This window comes from Camelus bactrianus, chromosome 23 (assembly GCF_048773025.1).
Source record: "Camelus bactrianus isolate YW-2024 breed Bactrian camel chromosome 23, ASM4877302v1, whole genome shotgun sequence".
NCBI classification, from domain to species: domain Eukaryota; kingdom Metazoa; phylum Chordata; class Mammalia; order Artiodactyla; family Camelidae; genus Camelus; species Camelus bactrianus.
This window is the reverse complement of record NC_133561.1, coordinates 12,514,456-12,537,233: the sequence shown is the minus strand read 5'-3', so window position 1 is coordinate 12,537,233 and position 22,778 is coordinate 12,514,456. Positions and strand designations below refer to the sequence as shown.

The following is a 22,778-nucleotide window of genomic DNA, read 5'->3' as shown; positions in this document are numbered from 1 at the left end:
TTTAGTGTGGAATACACACATTAAATTAGGTAATTACAAATATGATGGATACCACTGGAAGGAGAGCCACAGGGTCCTAAAAGAACATATAACAGAGTTAATTAATTTAATCTAATCTGAGAAGCTGAACAAAGTTAATTAAACTATCATTTGTTTTTATCATCCTGAAAGAAGGTACTTCTTTAGTATTTCAGGAGGTAGAAACATTCAAATTAAGTTGGCTATATATCACTTATACTCTTGTATGACTGATGTTCTGTCTGCCATACACTAGAAAAGAACCTCAAGCTTTTACAATTTTTTTAAACTGCCTCTAAGCACACTTTTTCAACCTTGAAAAGCAAAACTGAATGCTACAAAACATGCAACCATCCATTCACAAAGTCTACTCTTTAAAAAGCCAGCACCTGATTCCAAGAGTGTGGTAAAACTGTTCAAATTGATTTGCCTGTACTTGGATTAACCAGAAGCCAAACATATCCTATAACATAACCACATATATTATAGTCTAATGTAAAATCACAGTCCCAATAGGAGTTCTATTTACTACAATGGAGCTTGAAATATATAGGAATTGCATTATACTTGCATAATTGGCAGAATTCCTTGGATAAATGTTCAAAGTACAAGGAGAAAAAACATAGGTGTACAACTCTGGGTTTCAGAGACATATATTTAGAAATTTAAAAATGTCAGTAATTTGAAATTGAGAAGAGTTAGAATAGTAACTTTAAGCAAAGTGGTCCAGGGAGACAAACAAACAAGAAGTTTAGGAGTATTTCCTAAAGATACCGTGAAATTATTTATTTATTAAAAGGATTTTGGTCCTGGGGAATTTCTGGGTGCTTATAAACGAACACCTTTGAAACCCCAAATAGTATTAGTAATAGTCTCCTAGTTGGAAAGAACTCCTGTCATTTTAGACACCTCATTTCTAAATATATTTCATCAGTCAAATCTTTCCTTTTAAACATCTTCGGCCCTTTTCTGTCCTATTTCCAAAATGATTCATCCTGGTTCAGTTTTTTCACCTAACTTCTTCAGAACACTGATTTGGGACTCAAAGACCTTGGTTCAAATTCCAATTCCACCACCACTCAACAGCAATTAGCCAAGTGACTTTGGGAAAACTGTTCAACCCACCCAAGCTCTTCTTTAAAATCAGAATACTTCCCACAACTGCCCATTCCCAGGTCTCTAGCCTCTACCTTTACAACCCTCTCCACTACCCAGTCACCCTCCTCTTTAAGCCCACACAAGTCCTAGCCCAAAGACCACTTTCTCTGTGAAACCTAACAAGCTCTTCATCTTCCGAATGCCTTAATAGTGCCTAGCCAGAGTTTTTTCCTTACAATTCACTTGGCAGTAAGTCATACACCATCTTGTGATCTTCCATCCACTGCTGACTCAAACTAAATGAAATTTTTTTTTTTAAACTCTAGGTAGGCCCCCTGAGGACACAGGCTGCATTTCATTTCTTTAAAAATCATTTCCCAAGAACCTACTCTAGGCCCCTTACTTGGGATGCAAAGATTAAAACAAGGGGTCCTTACTCTTGAGGAAGAAGTGAAGTGGGGAAGACAGAATTTAACTACAGATGTGTAAGAAACGCTATACAGAATTAGGCACACGTTAACAAAGGCAGGCCGTGGAAGGAGAGGACCCTGCCCCTGGGACTCACACTTGACCTTGAGCTTTATCTTGGGGGTTTAATGGTAAGAGGGGGAAAGAGAATGAAGGAAGGGGGAGCAGAAAAGAGAGGAAAAGGGGAAAGGCACTCCAGCCCTGGCAAGGTGCCTTACAGAAAGGAGATCATAATCCAATGCGGTGGAAAACTCAAATCACTAATAGCTGACTCTGAAAAGTACTAAATAATGTATTTATCTTTAGCAGAAGACTTACCTTTCTAACACGCCCTGTTTAAACTTGGGGGAGAGAAATCGGGGGATAGCAAGGGTTGCAATGAGAGAATGTGGACAGAGGGCTGGCCGAGTGACGGGACACCAGGGCCAGAAGTGAGGACAAGGGGGTACGGCTGGGGACAGGTTACCAGGCCCGTGTGTCCACAACCGCAGGGGTAGCGAGGGGACACCCTCTCCGAGTGCACCGGGCCCTCCCTATTGGGGCCCAGCGCTTCCTCCACTAGGTCAATACTGGGGGAACCGAGGGAGAACGTTTCCCAAGCTGCAGTAACCGGGACGGAAAACTGTAATCCACCTGAGCCGTGCAGGAAGATGAGAGAGGCGCTGTGCCTCCCAGCCGGCGACACCACGCAGCACTGCAGCCGAACTGAGCCCGACGCAGCCGCCATCACTCTGATCCAGACCGGAGCTTCCCGGGCCCCGCCCCGACGCCGTCTGGCGGGCGCGCGCACGTACGCACGCGGGGGCGTGCCTGGAGATGCGGGGGCGTGCCTGGAGACGCGCATGCGCGGCGGGGCTGCGCTGGCCCGCCTCTGGGCCAACTCTGAGGTAGCTCCAGCTGAACTGAGAGTTTGGCTTTTCTAAGAGAGGTATACGGGTGACGCCTTCGGTAAGGCTCAAGGTTATACTTACTTGCTGTCGGATTTGAAACTGCAGCCCTAAAATTCAGGATTGCTTTTTTATTTGGAGAAATATTGCTGTTATTACGTTTCAAATTTAACAGATATCATCACATTTTACCTTCTTTGAGACTTACCGGGGAGATTTGTAGCTTTTCATACACAAGATAAAAACAGCCATGTGACAATAATTCTGCGTAATTTTAAGAAATAGTTTGCTGTCATTTAAAGAGGTACCTTTGTATACCTATTAAGATGGCTATTATTGAAAAAAACGTAAAATTAATGGTGGCGGTGAGGTGGAGAAATCGGAACCCTTGAAGATTGCCGAGGGGACTGTAAGACGGTGCAGCCGCAGTGGGAAAGTCTGGCGGTTCCTCAAAATGTTACAGAATTACCATGTAATCTAGCAATTCTGCTCCTAGGTGCGTAAAGAAAAGAAATGAAAGCAGGGACTCAGTTACGTGTACACTAGTATTTTTAGTGGTGTTACTCACAATTGCTGAAAGGCGGAGACAACCCACATGCCCATGGATGGATGAATGGAAAATAAACAGTGGGCTATTATTCAGCCTTAAAATGGAATGAAATTCTGATACTTGCTACAGCATAGATGGACCTTGAAGATAAGCCAGACACAAAAGACAGATATTTTATCATTACACCTACGTGAGGTAATCTAGAATACACAAATTCATAAAGACAGAGTAGAGTAGTGGTTACCAAGGGCTTAGTTAGGGGAACCTGGAATGGGAAGATATAGTTCAATGCGTGCCGAGTTTCTGTTTGGGATGATGAAAAATTTCTGGAAATAGTGATGTTGTTTACACAACATTGTGAATGTACATAATGCCACTGAAACTTTAAAATGGTTAAAATGGTAAAAAATTTGTTATGTATGTTTTATCACAATTTAAAAAATACAGAAAAAAAGGATTACTTTCTATATACAGACCTGACTGTAGACATATTTTAATACTGAGGGCTATAGCCCCAGCAAGTGACTCATTCCTGGTAAAATTCAACAAACAACCCAGCAGAACTTAAAGTGCCATTAAACACCAGCTTTCCATTCTTTGCAGCATGTGCTCTATTTAAGCAACTAGAACTTATCTTTTATTTGTTCAATTCGTTTGTTATTTTATTTCTTGCTTGTTTATACTTTTATTTTTAATTGAAAATTTAATAAACTTATCATTTTTACAATTTGATAATTGTTACAAAAAAGGAAAAAGGGACCAAGTTGAATAATCAGCTTATAAAGGAGGAACTAGCTCATAAAACTTAATCACCCTATTCCCAGGTGACTAGACTGTTTATCATCACAGGTCAGTTGCCAAGATAAACTCTATGCTATCACAGTATTATACCAGTGCTGTCTATGGGAATGGCCCTACATACCATTAGTTAACCGTAGCAAAAAGGAACTCTGAGTCATTTCACTAAAGCCTCTAGATCTTCAGCTGCTGGTACTGAGGATGAAATCATAAGAGAAGACAGTCTGGGGTGGGCTGAGCTCTGATAGCCCATTCTCAAGAAATATTTCTGTTTCTAGATCCGCCTTCCTCATGTCAATTCTTGATAACTTCCAAGAGCCAAGTGAGAAGAAGGCAGTGATGCAGGAGGAGAGACCACTGGAGATAGGCCAGGTAAGGCTTTGAGTTCTGCTACTTTCAGAACTCCATTTACTGCCAGAAAAAAACCTTTTTGTGTACTACCTCATGCTTTTGAGACAGCAAAAAATCAGAAACATAATTATTTAACAGTTATGATTATTATTGATAATAATAATAATAAATAAATCAGCTGAAACTCACTGGGACTTACTAGGTGTCAAGCACTGTCATGAATAAATTCCCATGAAGCTCTGTGCTAACATTATCCGTTTTTGCCAGTTAAGCTCAGAGTATGGTGTGAGGTCATACTGCCAGTCATTTTAGAGCCTGGACTCACATGTTGGTCCTTTCTGATTCTAGAGTCCAGGTCCTTTACTGTTACACACATTTACACATTAGCTCACAAAACTTAGGGTATGTTCCAACTATTTTATTTTAGGGAAAAAAATCCTTCTGCGATTTAGGCTATAGCCCTTTAGAGTCTCTATTGATTAGGAGTTCCTGTGTTTCTTCAGAGTTCCCAAGATTCCTGGTGTTAATTCTTGGGTCGCTCCTCCACCTTGAATGAGCACCAATTTGAGCAGGTAAACAGGCAGTAACTGAAGATTGGGATTCTGAGTTTCAACTAGAACTTGAGCCTTTCCAGATTTAGGATCATTATTGGAATAAGCCAGATTCTTCCAAACCTAATCAACGTACTCCTTTATTCCCAGTGATTTCAATGCTTAGGTATTGTTGCTATTCCTTTCATCTTTATTTATAGAACAAACAGAAGGTTTTAGATTACTATATTTAGAAATGCCATCTGGTAGGCAAACTATTGAACAAAAATGTTTTGTTCCTTTCCTGTAACTTTGTTTTCTATCTTTCAACATGAGTTCCTTTCATGTGTTACTTTGAAATGTAATCAGGTTTCAGGCTGGTTGTTTGCTTCTTTTATGGTGAATCTTTTGCCCTTTTGAACTTGGGGTAAGAGTCATCTTTGGAAGATTTTTATTCATTCATTCTTTTACTCTGTGTATCTCTTAATTTTTTTGTTGTTCTTAACTCATTTCCTTTCAGCCAGTCTAGATGCCCATTGTTGGCACACTCCCTTTTGGTAACCGAAGTGTCTAAACTAAGAAAAGCAAGTAAACAAAATAAAAGCAAAAATACCTCTCCTTGTTTTTTGTTTTGTTTTTTTTTTTTTTTGCAGTGTTTTAATTCCTATTGGGGGCTAAAGATATAAATGGTATCAGAGTTTAGTTTGCTGTGCCACTATGAGTTTAGAAATCCTCTAGGGCGCACTTGTTGGCTTTAAGGAAATGACTGAAAGATTAGGCACGTAGAGTTGTGTATTTGGTACTTTCAGATGATTGCAATTAAATGAAGTCACTTTATCCATACAGACAATATGCAATTTTAAATGTGTTGTTTTCCTCAGTCTGGAGTGTCAAATCTTACCCCCTCCATTGGTTGGTATTTATCTGTTGCATTACTCAAAGGGACAGAGAAACACATATTACATAAATAATACATACACGTTGGATTAAATGTCTCAGTATTAAGTAATTGTAAAAATTTTATAAATTGACAAAGTAGGTTCCTTTATACCTTCCCCTTGTCCATTTATGAAAGGAAAACTAGAAAAAACTTAAAGGTCCTGAATTCTTAGGAAGCAGTAAAGCTAAACTCTTTAGAAAGGAATAGTGATAAGAAGTTATGAACTTCAGTATTGTCATTTCCTTGGTTCTAGGGACCTGAAGTTTTTTCAGCTCAATCCTAGATACAGGTGTGAGGAGGCCTCCTACTTCAACCCACTACTCCTACTAGATTTGCATGGCATAGATGGGGTCTTTTTAGAGCAGATGGGTCACCTGGGGCATCATGAGCTAGGCTGAGGCAGTATGGGGGGTGGGAGATGACACATGAGTTACTCAGATACAGACTAAATATAATCTTGGAGCATGGGCAGTTATCACTCCTGTTGGACTATTAACAGGCAGTTGTGGGGAGGATAAATTAGGAGTTTGGGATTAGCAGATACAAACTACTAAATGTAAAATAGATAAACAACAAGGTCTTACTATATAGCAGAAGGAACTATATTCAATAGCTTGTAATAACCTATAATGAAAAAGAATATGAATAACTGAATCACTATGCTGTACACCAGAAACTAACACATCATGGTAAATCAACTATACACAATTAAAGCAAAATAAAACAAAACAGAAAACAACAACAAAAACCAAACAGTCAGAGTGATTCACACCAAAGCAATGTGCACACTCTTGGTAAGGACAGTGGAAATTTCTCCCTTAAACATAGGCTGGGTGGTCAGTGTATGTGACTGGACACTGGAAAAATGTGCTTTGCATTGTCACGTGAATCTTCTGTAGGAAAAGGTTTTTCTCCCTTTTGAGCACGTCCCATGACCAGTTCTCGCATTCCCAAGCTGCTTTCTGGAAAAACTTCTTAGTCAACTTCCTCTAAGTCCTCACATTAGTCTTGGGACTCTCCATAGATCTTTGTGTTGTCTGGGTACTTTAGGCCCCATTCTTTGGTCTTCTATAACAGATCTTGATGGTTCTTCAAATTCAGAGCAAGAATTATTAGCAACTCTTAACCAGATCCTGTTCCCTTGAGGGCAGGGAAGACTCAGTCTTTCAGCCTTCCCATGGGCTGAGGACTGAGGGCTGAGGGCTGAGGGCTTACTTTTTGTATTACATTGCATACATCTAATAAAAAAAAGTACGAAAAGCCAAAAGAGTAATTTCTCTATCAATACAGTCTGAACAATTCTATCCTGTCACATTCATATAAGAGAAGATGAAACATGTACGTAATTATAACAGCATACAATGAGCAGAATATTGAAATGATAGTGAGGAGTTACTGTTTCAGCTTCAGGAGTCAGAAGCTGTATAACATTAAACAGGCCATCAAGTCTCTTTGGACCAGTTTCTCAAATTCCATGATTCTAGGATCATGAAAGACTTTAACTGTGTTACACTTCCCATTTTTATAAATATGCCTCTGACGTTTAATTATGCTCAAAACTGTTAATTATACTGCACAAACTCCTTTTTAGTAGTATCAGAAATATTAGCAAATATAATTCTCCTCCTTTCTTGTCTGGATGATTTTAGCACCTTTACTTTTTCTTTCTACTCTTTTCCTGGTGGTTTTGAAAAACCAAGGAAAAAGAGAGTTAAAAAGAATCTTTTAAAAAGATAATCAGATCATATGAAATCAATCTTCGCAATTTAAAAAATAAGTGCAATTTATTTTGAAGTGAACTATTTTTTTCTTTCCAACTGTCTATTTATCTATGTCATTGACTGATGAAAATATTTTATATAAAGGTATTATAAAGGATTTTCTATTGTCATACCTGTATTTTATTAAGAAAATAAACTTTGTAAAATTCTCCTTAATTCATATTCTAAAGGCAAATACTATTCCTTTGTCTATTATCCTTTCAGAGAATTTTTTATTATAAAATGCTGGCAAAATGTAAGTCTTTATGAGAAAGTTTTCTTTGTATAGGTTAAAAATAGATGCAAGTGTATATATTCAAAATAATTGAAAGCAAAGTCTTGAAGAGATGTTTGCATTATGTTTATAGTAGTACTATTCAAAATAGTCAAGAGATGGAAGCAGCCCAAATGTCCATCAAGAGATGAATGACTAGACAAAGTGTGTTATGCAATACAATAGAATATTATTCAGTCTTAAAAAGGAAGGAAATCCCGCCACATGCTACAATATGAGTGAACCTTGAGGACATTATGCTAAGTGAAATAAGCCAGTCACAAGAGGACACATACTGTATGATTCCACCTCTATGAGGTACTTAGAGTAGTCAAATTCATAGAGACAAAAAGTAGAACGGTGGTTACTGGGGTCTGGGGCAAGGCAGAAAAGAAGAGTTGTTGTTTAATGAGTGCAGGGTTTCAGATTTAAAAGGAAAAAAAAATTCTTTAGATCTGTTTCAAAACAATGTGACTATACGTGTTGCTGAATCCAAGCTCTCACTGCTCGCCACACTACAGGCCAATAAATCAAGAGATGAGTCGTTGGGACAAGGGCTAGTGACTTTAATCAGAACGCCATCTCACTGAGGACATGGTGAACTAGTGTCCCAAAGAACCATCTTCCCTGAGTTAGAATTCAGGTTTCTCTTATACTAAAAGGAGAAAGGGTGTAGTTATTTGTTGCAAACTTCTCCATGTCAGAATCCTTTGTTCCTGCAGCTGTCTACGCAGGTCAGGCCATGATTTTCCTGCAAAGCTCCAACAAGACAAATGCTATTCTGTGTTCTTCAAATTTTTATCTTTATATGAATGGAAAAGTGTTGTACCCTTAAATATCAGACAAAGCCTTGAGAATGGGCTATCCTGAATATTTCAGGCTATAGGCAGCATTCTTAATTTGTAACAAAAGCAATAGAATACAAAGATTAAAGTAAAAGAAATAGATCCAATATGGAGTCAGATTTGTTCTTCCCTATTACACACTTAACACTTCTGAACTGTACACTTAACAATGTTTAAGATAGTAAATTTTATGCTATGTGCTTCCTATCACAATAGGTAAATGGATACAAGTGATAAAATAGGAGTTTAAAGCAGTGATTATTCAAAATATAAGCGAAAAGAAATGTCTTTGGTAAATAGTGTTGTTAATCCACAAACCCACACATTATTCCAAACTAATTTAGACAAAATTGTCGGTGTTCTGGTAGAAGGTGCAGTGGCTTTGAAATACGAAACTTAAGTTTAAATACTTTTCCTGCTAGCCCTGTGATCTACTAAACTGTAGTTTCCTTAAGTGCAAGACCTATTTTTACTTATTTTTGTATCTTCCTGAAATACCTGGAACAGTATTGTAAATATTACTTGTCACAATTGAATTACAATTTTGAATTATATTTTGAAGAAACTGCATACAGGAAGAGAGAAACTACACCTGTTCAGACATCTACCTGTCATTGGTCATGCTGGCAGTAGCCAGAGAGAGCCAGAGAGGCGGACAGGCCAGACTTGGAGAAAACCAGACAAGGGTCAGGGTCGCGATATTAGGACCAGTTCAGCTTCACTTGGGAAGGAGAATTTTTTGAAAAACATAAAGCTCATTGTTGAGAAATCATGTAGTGAGAATCAGGCGAAACTAGGACGTGACCCTGAGTGAACGAAGAACTAGGTCATAAGGCGAGGGAAAGAGCGAGCCATAGTCCACCAAGGCCAGTTGCTTAAAATGCAGCCAGTGTGATTAGAGCACAGAGGTCAGCCAGTGCATGAAGATAGGATGTTGTCCTATCACAAGGCTATTAAATAGATGGTGGTGATGAATAGGAGAAGTTCGTGGTCTCCTTTAAGATCCAGCTTAGAGCCACAGACTTCTCCAGTGGCCAACACCACCCCCCTACCCTGGCATATACCATCTTGAATGCACATTGGAGGTTTTCTAAACCAGCCAAAGGACTCCCTAGAAATGAGTGGATCTCAGGTGTGACTACCCTCCTCCTTGCTTTTAAATTTTTGAAAGCAACATACAAGCAAGGCCTATGTGAAGCCCTGTGCTTTATATCCTCAGCTAAACCAAAGCGTCACTATTCACCTGGTACCAGCTCCCGTATCATCCAGCTGAGTTGTGAGGAGAGAAATAGTTGACATCTATAAAGACTGTCTCCCCAATTTTTCCATTATAAGCTCCAGCAGTAAAAAGTGTTTAGCACATCTCTTATATATGTATATTTATTTATACATTAGATGGATACATTATTTAGTAATATATTATATGCATACAAAACATAAATAAAAGTAGACATTTAAAAGCTTAGAATAAAAATAAGATATAAACAAGTTTTAATATCTTCTTTCCACATTCCAAAGACTGTCTTGTACACTTTTGAGATAGTTACCCTATTTTTGAAAATACTATTCTTGAGGATGATTCTTGCAAATCTAAACATGACAATAACAAGGAAATGAGGTCATTTTTATGAGAATGCCTCATTTTAAGAAAATATGAATAGACATCTCAAAGTCTAAATTTACAAGATAAATTAAATGTGGCATAATTTATATCAGGATGAGTGTCTATTTCTTTGATCTTCTTGAAGTCATCCATCTTTATATTCCCGGTGCCTAGACTAGAAAAGGATTCTTAACAGAGTTTTTTTTTTTTAAAGATGTTTTTACACCTAATAAAAGTTTGATTTTACAAAACCAGTTTTCAAAAAACTCTTAAGGAACATACCTCTATTTTTTCTGTTCATTTCTGGAGACAGCCAGTCTTCTGTTCTACTTTTTTCATCATGTTGAACACCAAGTTTTCTCCAAATATGCTGTGCTGCTTTGTGCCCCTTTGCGTTTGTCCATCCTGATCTCTCAGCTAGGAGTAGCTCTCCCCTCCTTTGCTTGCTTATTCATTCTTCAGACTCAGTTCTATCTTCTTTTCCTTTGTCTGGTCTTTACTGAGCCCAGATGCCACCTCTACTTGCTCCTCCAGCAAGCATCGCCACCACGAGCACAGCATTTACACATTTGACCATTTCCTTTTCTGTCTTTCCCACTTCCCACTCCCCTACTGTGGCCTTAAAAAAAAATCAATGAAAATAAAGAGCTTCTATTTAACATTGCCACTGTGCCAAGTCCTTCACAGTGATTCTCACTTGAAGGCAGACTGCAGGTGTGTGTTTATGTGTGTTATGTGCACATGTGTGCAGGAAGAATTGTCATGTAATTTTTCTCCCATACCCTTCACTAGTTTTTATTTACATGACTATTATAGAATGCACAATAGACAAAAGACGTTAAAAACATCATTCATTGCAGTTGTGCAATAGGAAAAGTCCAAGAGCTAAATAAGCAACCTACTCAATAATTTACATTAAAAAAACCCCCCACTAAACATCAGCTTTTAGAAACTTTACTGGCAAAAATCTCAACTTCTTGCTTCAATTTGCACCAGTGATAGGCTTTGAAAAACTGTTTATCCGGGTAGTTTCTTTCTTTCTTCTAACAACTTTCTTCTTCTTACTAGCATTGAAGTCTAGATGGAAAAACATTAATAATATTTTGTTTATGAAGACAAGTGGGTTGACTGTAAGAAAAATATTGATTCACATCTTGCTTCCCAGTGAGAAATGCCACCCATGAAGTCTGCTGGCACTTGCTTCTAATAATAATATAATTTCATGAAAGCCAGAAAAAGTGCATACATTCACTTGCAAAAGTGTGAATTATTTATTTTTCTTTACAAAAAAATGTAAAGTGCATTGGTGTTCAACTTAAGCTGAAAACAATTTAACAGCAAATGCTTACCTAGACTATGGAAGACATCAAAAGGGCTTGTCATATTTCAACACAGACTACAAGAATGTACATCCCTTTCTGTGGAGTATTAACATAAAATTTAAAATCTACAAAAGTTTAAGATATTAAAAGGTAAATAATAATCAGCCTTCACTGAGTTATTTCTTCTTAAAAAAAAAAAGATTCACATATGCTGTATAGATTTAAATCTTCCTCTTCCTCACAAAAAGTATCCTATTTTTCTAGGTTTCTTACATTGTGCAGGTGGAGCTGATAGACAAAAAAAGTGTATTTCATGGTCGTTAAAATCATCCCATATCCGAACAATTCCCCTCGCTTGCCACTCTTGTCAGAATAGTTCTGTTCAGTCACATGGTTAACATCTGGAAACCACTTGGGGTAACAGCTATCACTAATTTGTTGCTTCTTCAGGGAAGACACACTAGAATGGAAGTATTGAAGGTAAATTCCATGTTTCCTCCAGCGCACACACACAGACTCACATCTTGTCATTGTCTTTAAGCCATTCATTAGACCACTGAAAAGACTGAACTGTCAATAAATATCTTCTTTGTCTTAAAACAAGCTTCCAGAAAACATAAAAATGCACTGCAAATGAAATCTCTTGATTATTTCAGTTCACACAGGACATGAATTTCATTTTGACCCATGCATGGCCCTGGTCATAAACACAAGGTACATGCATTTTTCCCCCTGGAGGTTGTATATTGTGTAAAGCACCAAGTTTCCCTCATAACATCATTAGGGGACTTGTTCATTTGTGAGGAAGGAAAAAAAGAAGGAAAATACAGAGTGTGGTATGAAAAGTTCAGCCAGACTCTGTACTCAATAGAAACCATTTCTTAACTGTGTCCCACAGGTCTCTCAGGCATTTCCAGTAGGGTCAATCCAAGAAGCTTCTCCAGGGATTTCATTTAAAAGATTCATATGAGCCGGAAAAAAAAAAAAAATTTAAAGGCACATAAGACTATAAAGAACCAACTATGCTTTTTCCTTTTCTATACTGGTCTGTATCACAAGTTAAAAAAAAAAGGAGTTGTTCTTTGTATTCAGAGGTTATGCTAATCATGCCAATTATTTTGGGATCTGAAGCTTAACATGAAATCCTTTGAAGAGAGAACTTTAATTTGTGGCTATGGCTGTTGTTCTCCGAGGTTGTCATTGTTTATGATTATTGTCTTTCTTGACCTGTGGTTGACCAAATCCTTTCCTCAAAGATGTCACTGCATCCCACATGACTACAGTCTAAGCTGTTCTGCTGAAGTTTCTTGCCCACCTCCCGCATTGTTTGAAAAAGTGCTTTATTGCATCCCTGAGAGTGTTTTTGTCAGGCTTTGCTGTTTTGCAGTTGATTCGCTTGAGCTCACTTAAGCCTTTCGGTTATTTTGCACCTAGTCCAGTGAAGTTGTATTGTGATGGCCATCATTTGAATTCAAGTGGAGGAAAAAAAATCTCACTGTAATTGATACAAAATCAGTGATGACTCACATATCTATGTCTCATGTTAATGTAAATTGTCTGGTATTCACCACTTACCAAATGTGAATCGTCTGAGTCTTAAATATATATGTATTTAAGGATATATATATATCCTGAGTACTAAAACAAAGATAATTGACAAATCTGTATTCTTAAAGAACTTATGATTCCTCTCAGAGTATAGCAACAGGGTGATGATAAAAAAAATACATTTTAAAACCATCTGCTATTTTAATAGTTTGAACCTACTACAATTAACCAAAATCCTTCTTGTTCTTATCATTTCAGTGTATGTCACGGTGAACCGAATAGTAACTCAGAAGTAGTAACGCTGAGATTAATACTACTGTCTGGGAAGTAGGTTTCTTCCTGCAAATTATCTGCCATTTGCAGAATTTGCATTTATTTGTGAAGAAAATACTCCGGTGATGCATCTTGTTAAATAAACAACATACGACTCAGCTCATGTAACTGTACCCTTCAGTTGTGTCCTACAAAATATGTTCAGATACTTTGGGGAATTTGGAAAAAGTCACTTTTCAGTAGCTTCTTCATGTAATTCCACATTTTAAAAACTGTAATCAGAATTTCCTCATTTCATCCTCTTGCTTATTAATTGGTACATCGTTTAGTCTGCCCAAATGGTACTTCTCCCAAATGTTAGGCATGCTTTTTGGTTTCCTCAATTAGTATTTACACTTTTGTCTTTATTTACGTCTACAGTCAGTATTGTCTGATGCTTCATTAGATTATGTATTGGTTGATTCCATTGAGGACATTTGTTTAACCAAATGATGGAAAATTCATAATGCACTGTGCTGAATACTGTTGGTGAATGAAAGATGTATCAGACTTTGGTCCTACCCTTAGGAATTAACCTTTTATAGGGAAACAAGAGGTGCACTTGTCTATAATATATGGTAAACACAAGTAACTCCTGTAAGTTTACAGATAAAATTTTAACAAGTTCAGAGGAGAGAGAATATATTTCTAGCTATGGAAAATCAGGGAAGGCATATATAGAATAGACAATCCCAGTTCTATAATATGATGATCAGAAATTGCCAGCCCCTGGACTCCAACGACATCTCGAAGCCTTCCTTAAGAGAGGCTCTTGAGCTGTCTGTCTTCTTCAGTTCAGTATGTTTCTCTGTGGGAAGGAATGTACTCTGATAGTGTATCCTCTTGGCTCTCCTTCCTTGCCTACCCTGTTCTGGGTCCATCAGGTTGATTCCTAGCCCCTGGATGAAGGGATTTCTTCTCGTGATGAGCTTGGGCCATCTTGCTACAATGGTGTAATTCTTGTGACTTAGTGGGCCTATGTGACTCGGATGTGGTAGACTTGCTCTATGTGTTTGCTGATTGAGTGCTGAATGCATGGCGAGTGAGTGATTGAGGGCGAGTGAATGGTCATCAGATAGGACACAAACCCGCCCAAGAAAAACAGCTGGATCCTGATTACAGTTTTCAACCGAAATTACACAAGAGAACTTAGCATCACTCTTTGAACCCGAGTATAGTTGTTTGATTAATGTTTGTTGAACATGATGTTCCTCAAAATCCTCAATTTGTGCATTTGTATTTCAGCATTTGTATTGTCAGGGAAAGCTCAGTCTCCTTGTAAAAGGGGTAATCCTGCTTCACTACTGGGTAAATAGATCATTATGCAGTGTTTCCAACAGCTTTCCTAGAAATGACCCCTTTGAGGTTCAAAAAGGAACAAAAAGTGATTCGATTTTGTAAGTGTTATGCCGCTTCTTATTACATACAGTGTTCAATAAAAAAGAAAGTCCCGCAAGACCACTGTGTTTGTCCCACGGGTCTAATATCACAGAGCCTCATTCTTACAGCATCTGCATTTTGGCATTTGTTTGTCAAAACTGGGGTGGAGGTAGAAGTATTCTTTTTGCCAGTTTATGTGATGCCATAAAGCAGCGTTTTTCATTTTTCAACACTTATTAGCTCGGCTCCCCAGCTGTGTAGCACCACGCCCTGGTGTGAAATTGAGAGGGAGTGCTCTGACAAGTTTATATTGTCTTAAATTTATAGCCTTTCTTTTGCATGGGGGAAGGGTTGGCTCTTTTTAAAAGGACGTTATAGTTGTATGATTTTGCAACACAAAACTTCTATGACATGAAATAATAGCTAATGAGAAGGATGATCAGTATATCACGTTTGGCTGCCCTAAATACATCTTAACAGCTATGTAATTAGAGAAAGAATGAAGCAGGAAGTTAATTAATTAATTAGTTAATGAACTGATTGACCCATTTAATCTGGGTGTTTTCATATCCTGCCAAATATACGTAGCCCCGTGCCTAGCATGGCAAATACGATAAAAATTGTGAGCCAGTAGAGAAAAATATAAGCTCAAACTCTACTTAAATGGTTGGATTTTGCTGTAATTATTCCTATAACCACTTTAAACCTTTATTTCCCTTGTTTTCTGAAGAGCAGTTTCCAAAGAAAAAATAATTTAAGCTGATTTCACAGGAGGTTTGGTACGGCCAGCAGGAAATGGGTTAAAACAATTACTGGAGCATGATGTAGCCCATTAAAATGAAGTGATTGACGACAAGCTAGAAATTTTAAGATAAACAAACTTAATCCTTGGCTTTTCCTTTCCTACTCTCACACACACCCTAACACGTGACAAACAAGGGGGAGATTCTTAAAGTATTTTTAAGATCCATCTTGAGTAAGACAGCACAAGTAAACTCAGATAAAGCTTTTTATATTTATGTTGTGTGAAAGGCTTAAAAGTCAACAGAAAATCAGACTTTCAGTCTTCTATGAAGTCATGCTTTGCATTGGAAGGTAGAATGGAAGAAGAGCCTTTACAAATCCTACACAAGGCTTGAAAAACAGGCTCAAATTCTCCCAGCCACAGCTGGTGGTGGAGAGGGTGGGGAGATCCACGTGTTAAGACTTGGATAATGCCCAGGCTGGCACTGACAGCGAGTAAGTACCTTCCTGTGCAGTCAGAGTAAACTGCAAGCAGCTTTAATTGGCTTCCCAGCTTTGTTTGCACATGTAAAATGCAAAACAACAACTGTAAATCTCCTAAAGTCATCCCAAAAATCCAGGGCCCCCTTCAATTAGGTGAGTCTTGTGCTCATGATCTTATTCCAGATGGAAAGCCAGGACACTGGACGTTTCAATTTCAGCAAGCATTTGAAAAAGTGACATTAATTTTTGTGCCAAGTGAAAAGACTACTCTATAGAAATAAATGAGACTTCTTGAAGAGAGCTCACTGAAGCCCAGATTCCATCGTTTAACCATGGCTTCCTTGAGGTACAAGGAAACTGCAGCAGCAGGCAGATGAGGCTGGGATGTAGCCATTGGTTTGGAGAAACCCATTCTGCAGCAGAGGGAACTGCATCTGGAGAGAGGAAAAAATGGTTTCACAGACATCACCTGGTATTTGAACAGCAGAAGAAAATAGGACCCATTTCTCAACTAAAACCTGCATGGGCAAAATTATACGCTGGTCTTCTCCACCAGCTTTTATGTATAGACCATATTTTAACTTGGGAAGATACAAAGGACAAGCTAGCTTTTCGAATGATTAGTGCTGATTCTCCTTTTTAAACAGAGGAGTGACATGGCCATGTATGTAACAAGCTAGCTCTGGCAACACAGATATAACTTAAGGGACAATATATTAAGTAGATTGAAAGAGGCTAAGAGGAGGGACTCATTAGAAATCTTTTTCAATAGACTAGGGAGAGGCAAAAGTTACCTGAATTTAGGCAGTGATTTTCGGGATGGAGTTGAGGGCAGATTAGAATGGTGGAATGGGTCGAGACTTGGTTACTCATTGAACTTGGAGATGAAGTATAGGAAATAGTCTAAAATGACTATCTCCAAGTGTTCCAGTGAAGCTATTAACAAAGATAAAGGATATAGAGGAAGGAGCAAGTGTAGAGTGAGGATAATGGGTTCAGCTTTTCCCAGGTGATTTGAGGTGTCAACAGGAGTTTGGTGAACATTGGAAACAGGGTCTAAAGCTTAGATCCTATTGGGGATGGAAGTAAATTTGGGGAGTTACCTGCATCTAGGGATCAGATAAAAGGCTAGGCCAAGGAAGAGAAATCAGTGAAAAATTCTCAGGAGGAATCCTGAAGGTAGAAGGAAATATGGAGGAACGTCATGAAAGCAAAGAAGACAATCAGGCTTAGGCAGTTATTTAGGTCAACACCCATGGAGAGTATGTGAGAATGAAATGGGGCCATTGGATTTAGGGGGTACAAGGGAGATGACTGGCAAAGATTTTTTTCCTTTTAGTTTTATTGAGATATAATTGACATACAGCATCATGTAAGTTTAAAGTATATAGCGTAATGACTTGACTTACCTATATTGTGACGTGATTACCACAGTAAGTTTAGTTAACATGTGTCAGCTCATATAGATGTGGAGAAAACACTTTTTCCTTTTGACGAGAACTTTTAGGATTTACTCCCTTAGCAACTTTCAAATATATTATACAGTGTTAACTATAGGGTATCATGTTGTACATTACATACCCAGCACTTGTTTATTTTATAATTGAAGTGATACCTTTTGACCACCTTCACCCGATTCCCTCATTCCCACCCACCCCTCAACTCTGGTAACCACAAATCTGATCTCTTTTTCTGAGTTTGTTTTTAGGCTCCACGTGTAACTGAGATAATACAATCTTTGTCTCTCTCTGAGTTATTTCATTAATCATAATGCCTTCAAGGTCCATCCATATTGTTGCACATGGCAGGATTCCTTCTTTTCTGTGGTTGAATAGTGTTTTATCGTACATATATATGTTTTTGAGAGCGTTTTCAGTAGAACAGTGGGTCTAGGGATCAAATTGCTGTGGCTCAGGTTGGGAATCTAGGGTAAAAAAGTGAATACAGCAAATGAGGTCTGTTCCTTTAAAATGTTTACGTGTAAAGTCAAGAAGGAGACAACGTTGAAAAAGGAATATTTTTCAAAATGTGGATGAATCGAGCATATGATAAATTGACCAGAGAAGCCAAGAAGAGGAAGGACTGGACAATGGCTTGAACAAGAACTCAAAAAAGATGTGAGGGAATGGGAGGGAGAGCCTTGCAGAGTAGGGTGCCCTTCCGCTGAGGCTAGGAAGGAATGGAGGCAAATCTGAATGTGCGGACAGTGAAAACAGGCAAGACTGTCCCTTTCATGGCCTCTTTCTAAGAATGAAAGGAATAGGAAAAATGTTAAGGGCTTAAGAAAATCTATAAACACTTAAAGGAAAAGGAAGCTGGATAAGAATAAAGAAGAATCGCCAAGCAGCCATGAATGCACATAGAAAATACAAAGGAACTAATTTACATCATCCAGTTGGTACCAGTAGCTACTGGAAGGAAACAAGAAGTAAGCAGTTTACTGATCTTGTGCTGGAGTTGGCAAGGCAGAGGATCAGGGTGAGATGAGACTATTGATTGAACTGAGGAGAATGTGGTACAGTATAAGCTAAGCAGGGATAGCATTAGGCCAAGAAAGCGCATAAAGAGAGGATAAAGCCTGCGGGTCCCCAACAAGGTCTCTGAGCCAATTTCATGAGAATGAGGGAATGAGCGAGATGGAAGGACAGGAAGTTACATATAAAAAGGACATTGAGAGTTAATTATTTCAGAGGTGGAGCATTATTTTGTAGTGTATAGGAGTGTGAGGAGACTCCCTGAGGAAGTAAGACTGAGCAGGACCTTTAAGAATGGGTAGAGTTTTAATGGTGGGGAAGAGGGAGGACCGTCTATGGCCCAAATCAAGGAACTGGGGGCAGGCTTGAAGAGAAACATGAGTCCCGGAGAATCAGGAGGTCCAGCCAGAGAGGAAGCAGTGGGAACAGTGATGCACTGGAGTTTACCAGAAAAAGCAAGGTGGAGAGGTAAATTGAGCTACACTGTAGAAGGGTCTGAAAACCCATTGAGGGATTAACACTTTTATCTAGTGGACCATCCCAAGGCATTAAGCAGGGGAATGCCATGAAGAGAGCAATGTTTGAGGCACATTTACCTGGATGGAGACTGTGGAAGGGATGCCCAAGGGGGGTCATCGAGAAGGCTCAGGTGACAGGAGCCGGAGCAGTGACTTGAAGGGAGGCAGCCTTAGTTAAGAGATGAAAGGATGTGATGACAAATTAGATGCAAGGAACATACAGATGGACGAGCTAAAGCGGTCCTCAAGTTCTCAGGCCAGGACACCAGAAAATACCCCAACTGCTAAGGAGTGTGGCGAAACTGCAAAGGAGGGGAGGTGTGGGGAAGGGGAGACAGGGGCGTGTGCACAGAGGAGAGTTTTCCACCCCAGTGCTTCTTGTTTGTGCTGTGAAAAAATAAGGTTCTTACGAAGCCACAGGATGTCAAATGTTCGTAAACACAGTTATTATCATGTTATTCGCTTTATTAAAACTGACACGTGATGGAGTGGTGCACCGTTGAGAGACAGCAGTTGTAGGCATCACCCTGACACGAAGAAGTCAGAAGTTGGGAGGCTCCTTTCGTCTCTTGAAGCAAAGACTTCTGGTGAACAGGCTCTGTTAATAATGGCTGTGTTCCAATTAAAAAACCTTTAAGGGCGGATTATATGAAAAAGACTGTTTAATCACACCTTAATTTTTTTCACTCACAGCTGCACATGGGTAGCGGGCACCATGCTGGGAGCACTACCTTTGATTGCAAAGCATAAAAAGTTTTACAGGCTTTTTTTTTTTTCCTACTAAGTTAAAGTTTGGGGTCTCTTCTCTGTTACACTTGGGTAATAATCTAGGACGAAATAGTCAAAAGTGCATAACTGGACCCAGTTAAAAATGTATTTTAAAAAAATCATCTTTGATGGTCCCTAGTTATTTAGGTTGTGGAAAAATGTGGATTAATGAATATTTTAAATAAACTTTACTATGTAGTAGGTTTAAAACTGGGCTAGATAGATCAGTAGTAACCAAGAGTAATGAAAATATTTCTCGAAACGGTTGTTTGATGGCAGAAATATGACAGTATTTTATTATATTTTTGGAATTCATTTTTTTCTAAAATATTTCCTTTAAGTTTTTTTTTTTTTAATAGAATGTGTCTTTTAAGAGCAGGCTGTTTTATAATTACATGAACGTATGCTACACAAGCTGAAAAAGTCCTTCAACTATAAGTAGATTTTGTTCTCATTACTGGACCATCAGAAATGAAAATAAACGTTGCCAGTAATGACTTGTGTTTTCTCCATGTGGAGTGTGATTAACAGACGTTTCTCCCCACGTAGAGTATGATTTACAGAATTTTTAGTTGAGTTCTAGGTTTAGAAGCTCTGATTCTTCAGTGAATTCTAAAGCCAGTGAGAGACCTTTTCTAATTCTTTATAGAACAAGCAGTAAGAGTGGTGTGTTAGTTTCCTAGGGCCATTGTGAGAAATTACCACAAGCTGGGTTGCTCAAAAAGACGAAAGTTTGTTCTCTCACAGTTCTGAAGACCCAAAGCCTGAAACCAAAGTGTCAGCAGGGCTGTCCTCCCTCCTAAGGCTCTAGGGAATAATTCTTCCTTGATTCTTCTAGCATCTGGTAGCTTCTGGCAGTCCTTGGTGTTTCTTGGCTTGTACCGCAGAACTCCAATCTCTGCCTCTGTCTTCGCATGGCCTTCGTTCCTGTATCCCTGTCTGCTCTGTGTCTGGATGCCTCTGTGCCCGAATCTCCCTCTCCTTTTTTTTATAAGGACCTCAGTCACTGGATTTAGTGGCTACCCGAAATCCAGGATGATTTTGATCCCCAAATCCTTAACTAGTTACATCTGTAAAGACTTTATTTCCAAATAAAGTAATATTCAGAAGTTTAGGATAGACACGCATTCAACCCACTATAAGTGGTAATAATAATGTCTCAGGGTTGCATCGTTTTACGTCTTAAAAGTTGTCGGCCAGACCAGCAGTAGAGGGGAGGGCCTGCTGGGATGAGCGGCCCCAAATGTGGAGGCCTCGGGCTACAGCACAGGAAGAGATCCGGTAGTGAAGCCATCCTTGGGCCTTGCGTGCCCACGGACTCGCAGCAAGAGCCTGGGCCTTGCCTAAGTCTCCCAAGGTCTCCTGGCTCTTCCATGCATGGGAACACGATCAGCGGCTTCTACTCCGGTATCTAAACCTGATTCACTGCCGACCAGACTAGACCAGAGAAGGGGCACACAGGCGGGGAGCAAACCGGCCTGGCTGTCCATGCAAAGCTGTCATTTGTTTTTTTTTTTAACAAATATTGCTAATAGCCCCTCACACCTGTATCAAGCGTGCTTTCTCCTTGAGACTCCCACAGATCAGTGAGGTGGGCAGGTGAAGCAGGACTCACAGACTTGTTGAAAGAAGCACGTGGTTCGTCAGTGGCTTCAGCAAGTGTTCTGTGAGCGTGCGTTGGGTTCTAGGCTCTGGCTGGGAGGTTCCTCAAGCAGAACCAGTGCAGGTTTTCTGGCCACGGGTCCAGTGCTGTTAATTATATTGTCCACCTTGTGCAATAGTGGTCATGAAGTGAGGATGCTGGGGCTAGAAGCTCAGTTCCTCCATTTACCTCTCTGAGCCTTCCTTAGATATTACACACGCAGGCTGAGAGGAAGAAGAACAACTCCTTCATGGGCTTGTGGGAAAGATTACGTCAGTTTATACAAGTAAAGTATTTAGAAGAGTGTGTGACACATAGCAAGTATTTAATAATGTTGAGTTACTATCATCACTATACACAAGGTACTTTAGTTGAACAAGTGTGTATATAATCCTTAACCTCAGGGAGATTATTATTATTAATACAAACATACTTGCATGGTCTTGTAGTTTGCAAGAATCATCCTACTATTCTTTCAAACCCCCTTCAATTTACTCAATATATTTGTAGGCTAGAAAAATGGACTTGAGTGAAGTTAAGTAACTTGTTTATTACAGCGAGTTAATGGCAGAATTGTGCCCTCAAATCTGGTTATCTGACCCATAGGCCACATCTTAAATATTAAAGAGAAGGGGAGAGAGCTGGTGGATATTCAGCAACTGTATCCCAGGCTTGTGATATGGAAAGTTGAATTGAGAAGCATCCTTGGTAATAGAAAATATACAGGTTTAAAAGTCAGAAAACTTGCATTTTAACCTCTTCTCTGCCATGTGAGCTGGAAAATGATGTCCATGCTTTTGCAAAGTGTACTGACTATTAATGAGATGGATCCTCACTCCTCAAGTCCATCTGACATATTTCAAGTAGTGGAGCTCCGAGTTGTAACCTGCAAATCCCGTCTTCATTTGCTGAGTTTGTATTTGCTGGAAAATGACAGAGTCTGGCCCCTGATGCAGACTTGGTTCGTATAACGTGTTGCTTGCCGTGCGTTTGGGAGATGTCCCAACACACCATTGTTGATGCAACAGTGACAGGTCTTTTAAATGTCGATTCTGTGAAAATGTAATGTCATTGGACTTGGACAGATGCCTGAACCAGACCACCCATCATATTTATTTTTCTGTCAAACAGGTCAAACCGATTCAGTGGAAGGGCTTTGAACTTTCTTGATAGCGCATAACTCACATTTCAGTCTAAACGTACGATGAGTTAACACTGAAATATTGCTGCTGAAAGCTACGTTTGGTGCATATTTTTTGCAAGATCTTTTTCTTTTGTCAATTTTATGTTCAGCATTTGCTCTTATCCTACTACCTTGTTGAGGGAAAGAGAATCTTTTCTTTTTCTTCTTTATTTTTTTAACCTGACCATGGAACTCAAATCAGTGTTCAAGGTCATCCCTCATGAGAATGATCTGCTTTATGTTTTTTCCTATGTTTATTAACCAGATTTGTCTTACTCCCAT

The 22,778-nt window shown here is 39.0% G+C and overlaps 1 protein-coding gene and 1 long non-coding RNA gene across 4 annotated transcripts in view; one reads left to right on the top strand and one right to left on the bottom strand.

Annotated features, from left to right (window-relative positions):
• LYPLAL1 (lysophospholipase like 1) overlaps window positions 1-2,374 on the bottom strand; it is a 28,721-nt gene extending 26,347 nt beyond the window's left edge. The window contains exon 1 of the mRNA XM_010974009.3: window positions 2,218-2,374. Within this exon, the coding sequence (XP_010972311.1) occupies window positions 2,218-2,311 (94 nt within the window). The 5' untranslated portion in view covers window positions 2,312-2,374. The remainder of the gene's footprint in view (window positions 1-2,217) is intronic.
• Window positions 2,375-2,402: 28 nt separating this feature from the next.
• LOC123613998 (uncharacterized) overlaps window positions 2,403-22,778 on the top strand; it is a 302,347-nt gene continuing 281,971 nt past the window's right edge. For all 3 annotated transcript variants that reach the window (XR_012501798.1, XR_012501797.1, XR_006721453.2), the window contains exons 1-2: window positions 2,403-2,532; window positions 4,098-4,191. This is a non-coding gene — a long non-coding RNA (uncharacterized LOC123613998). The remainder of the gene's footprint in view (window positions 2,533-4,097; window positions 4,192-22,778) is intronic.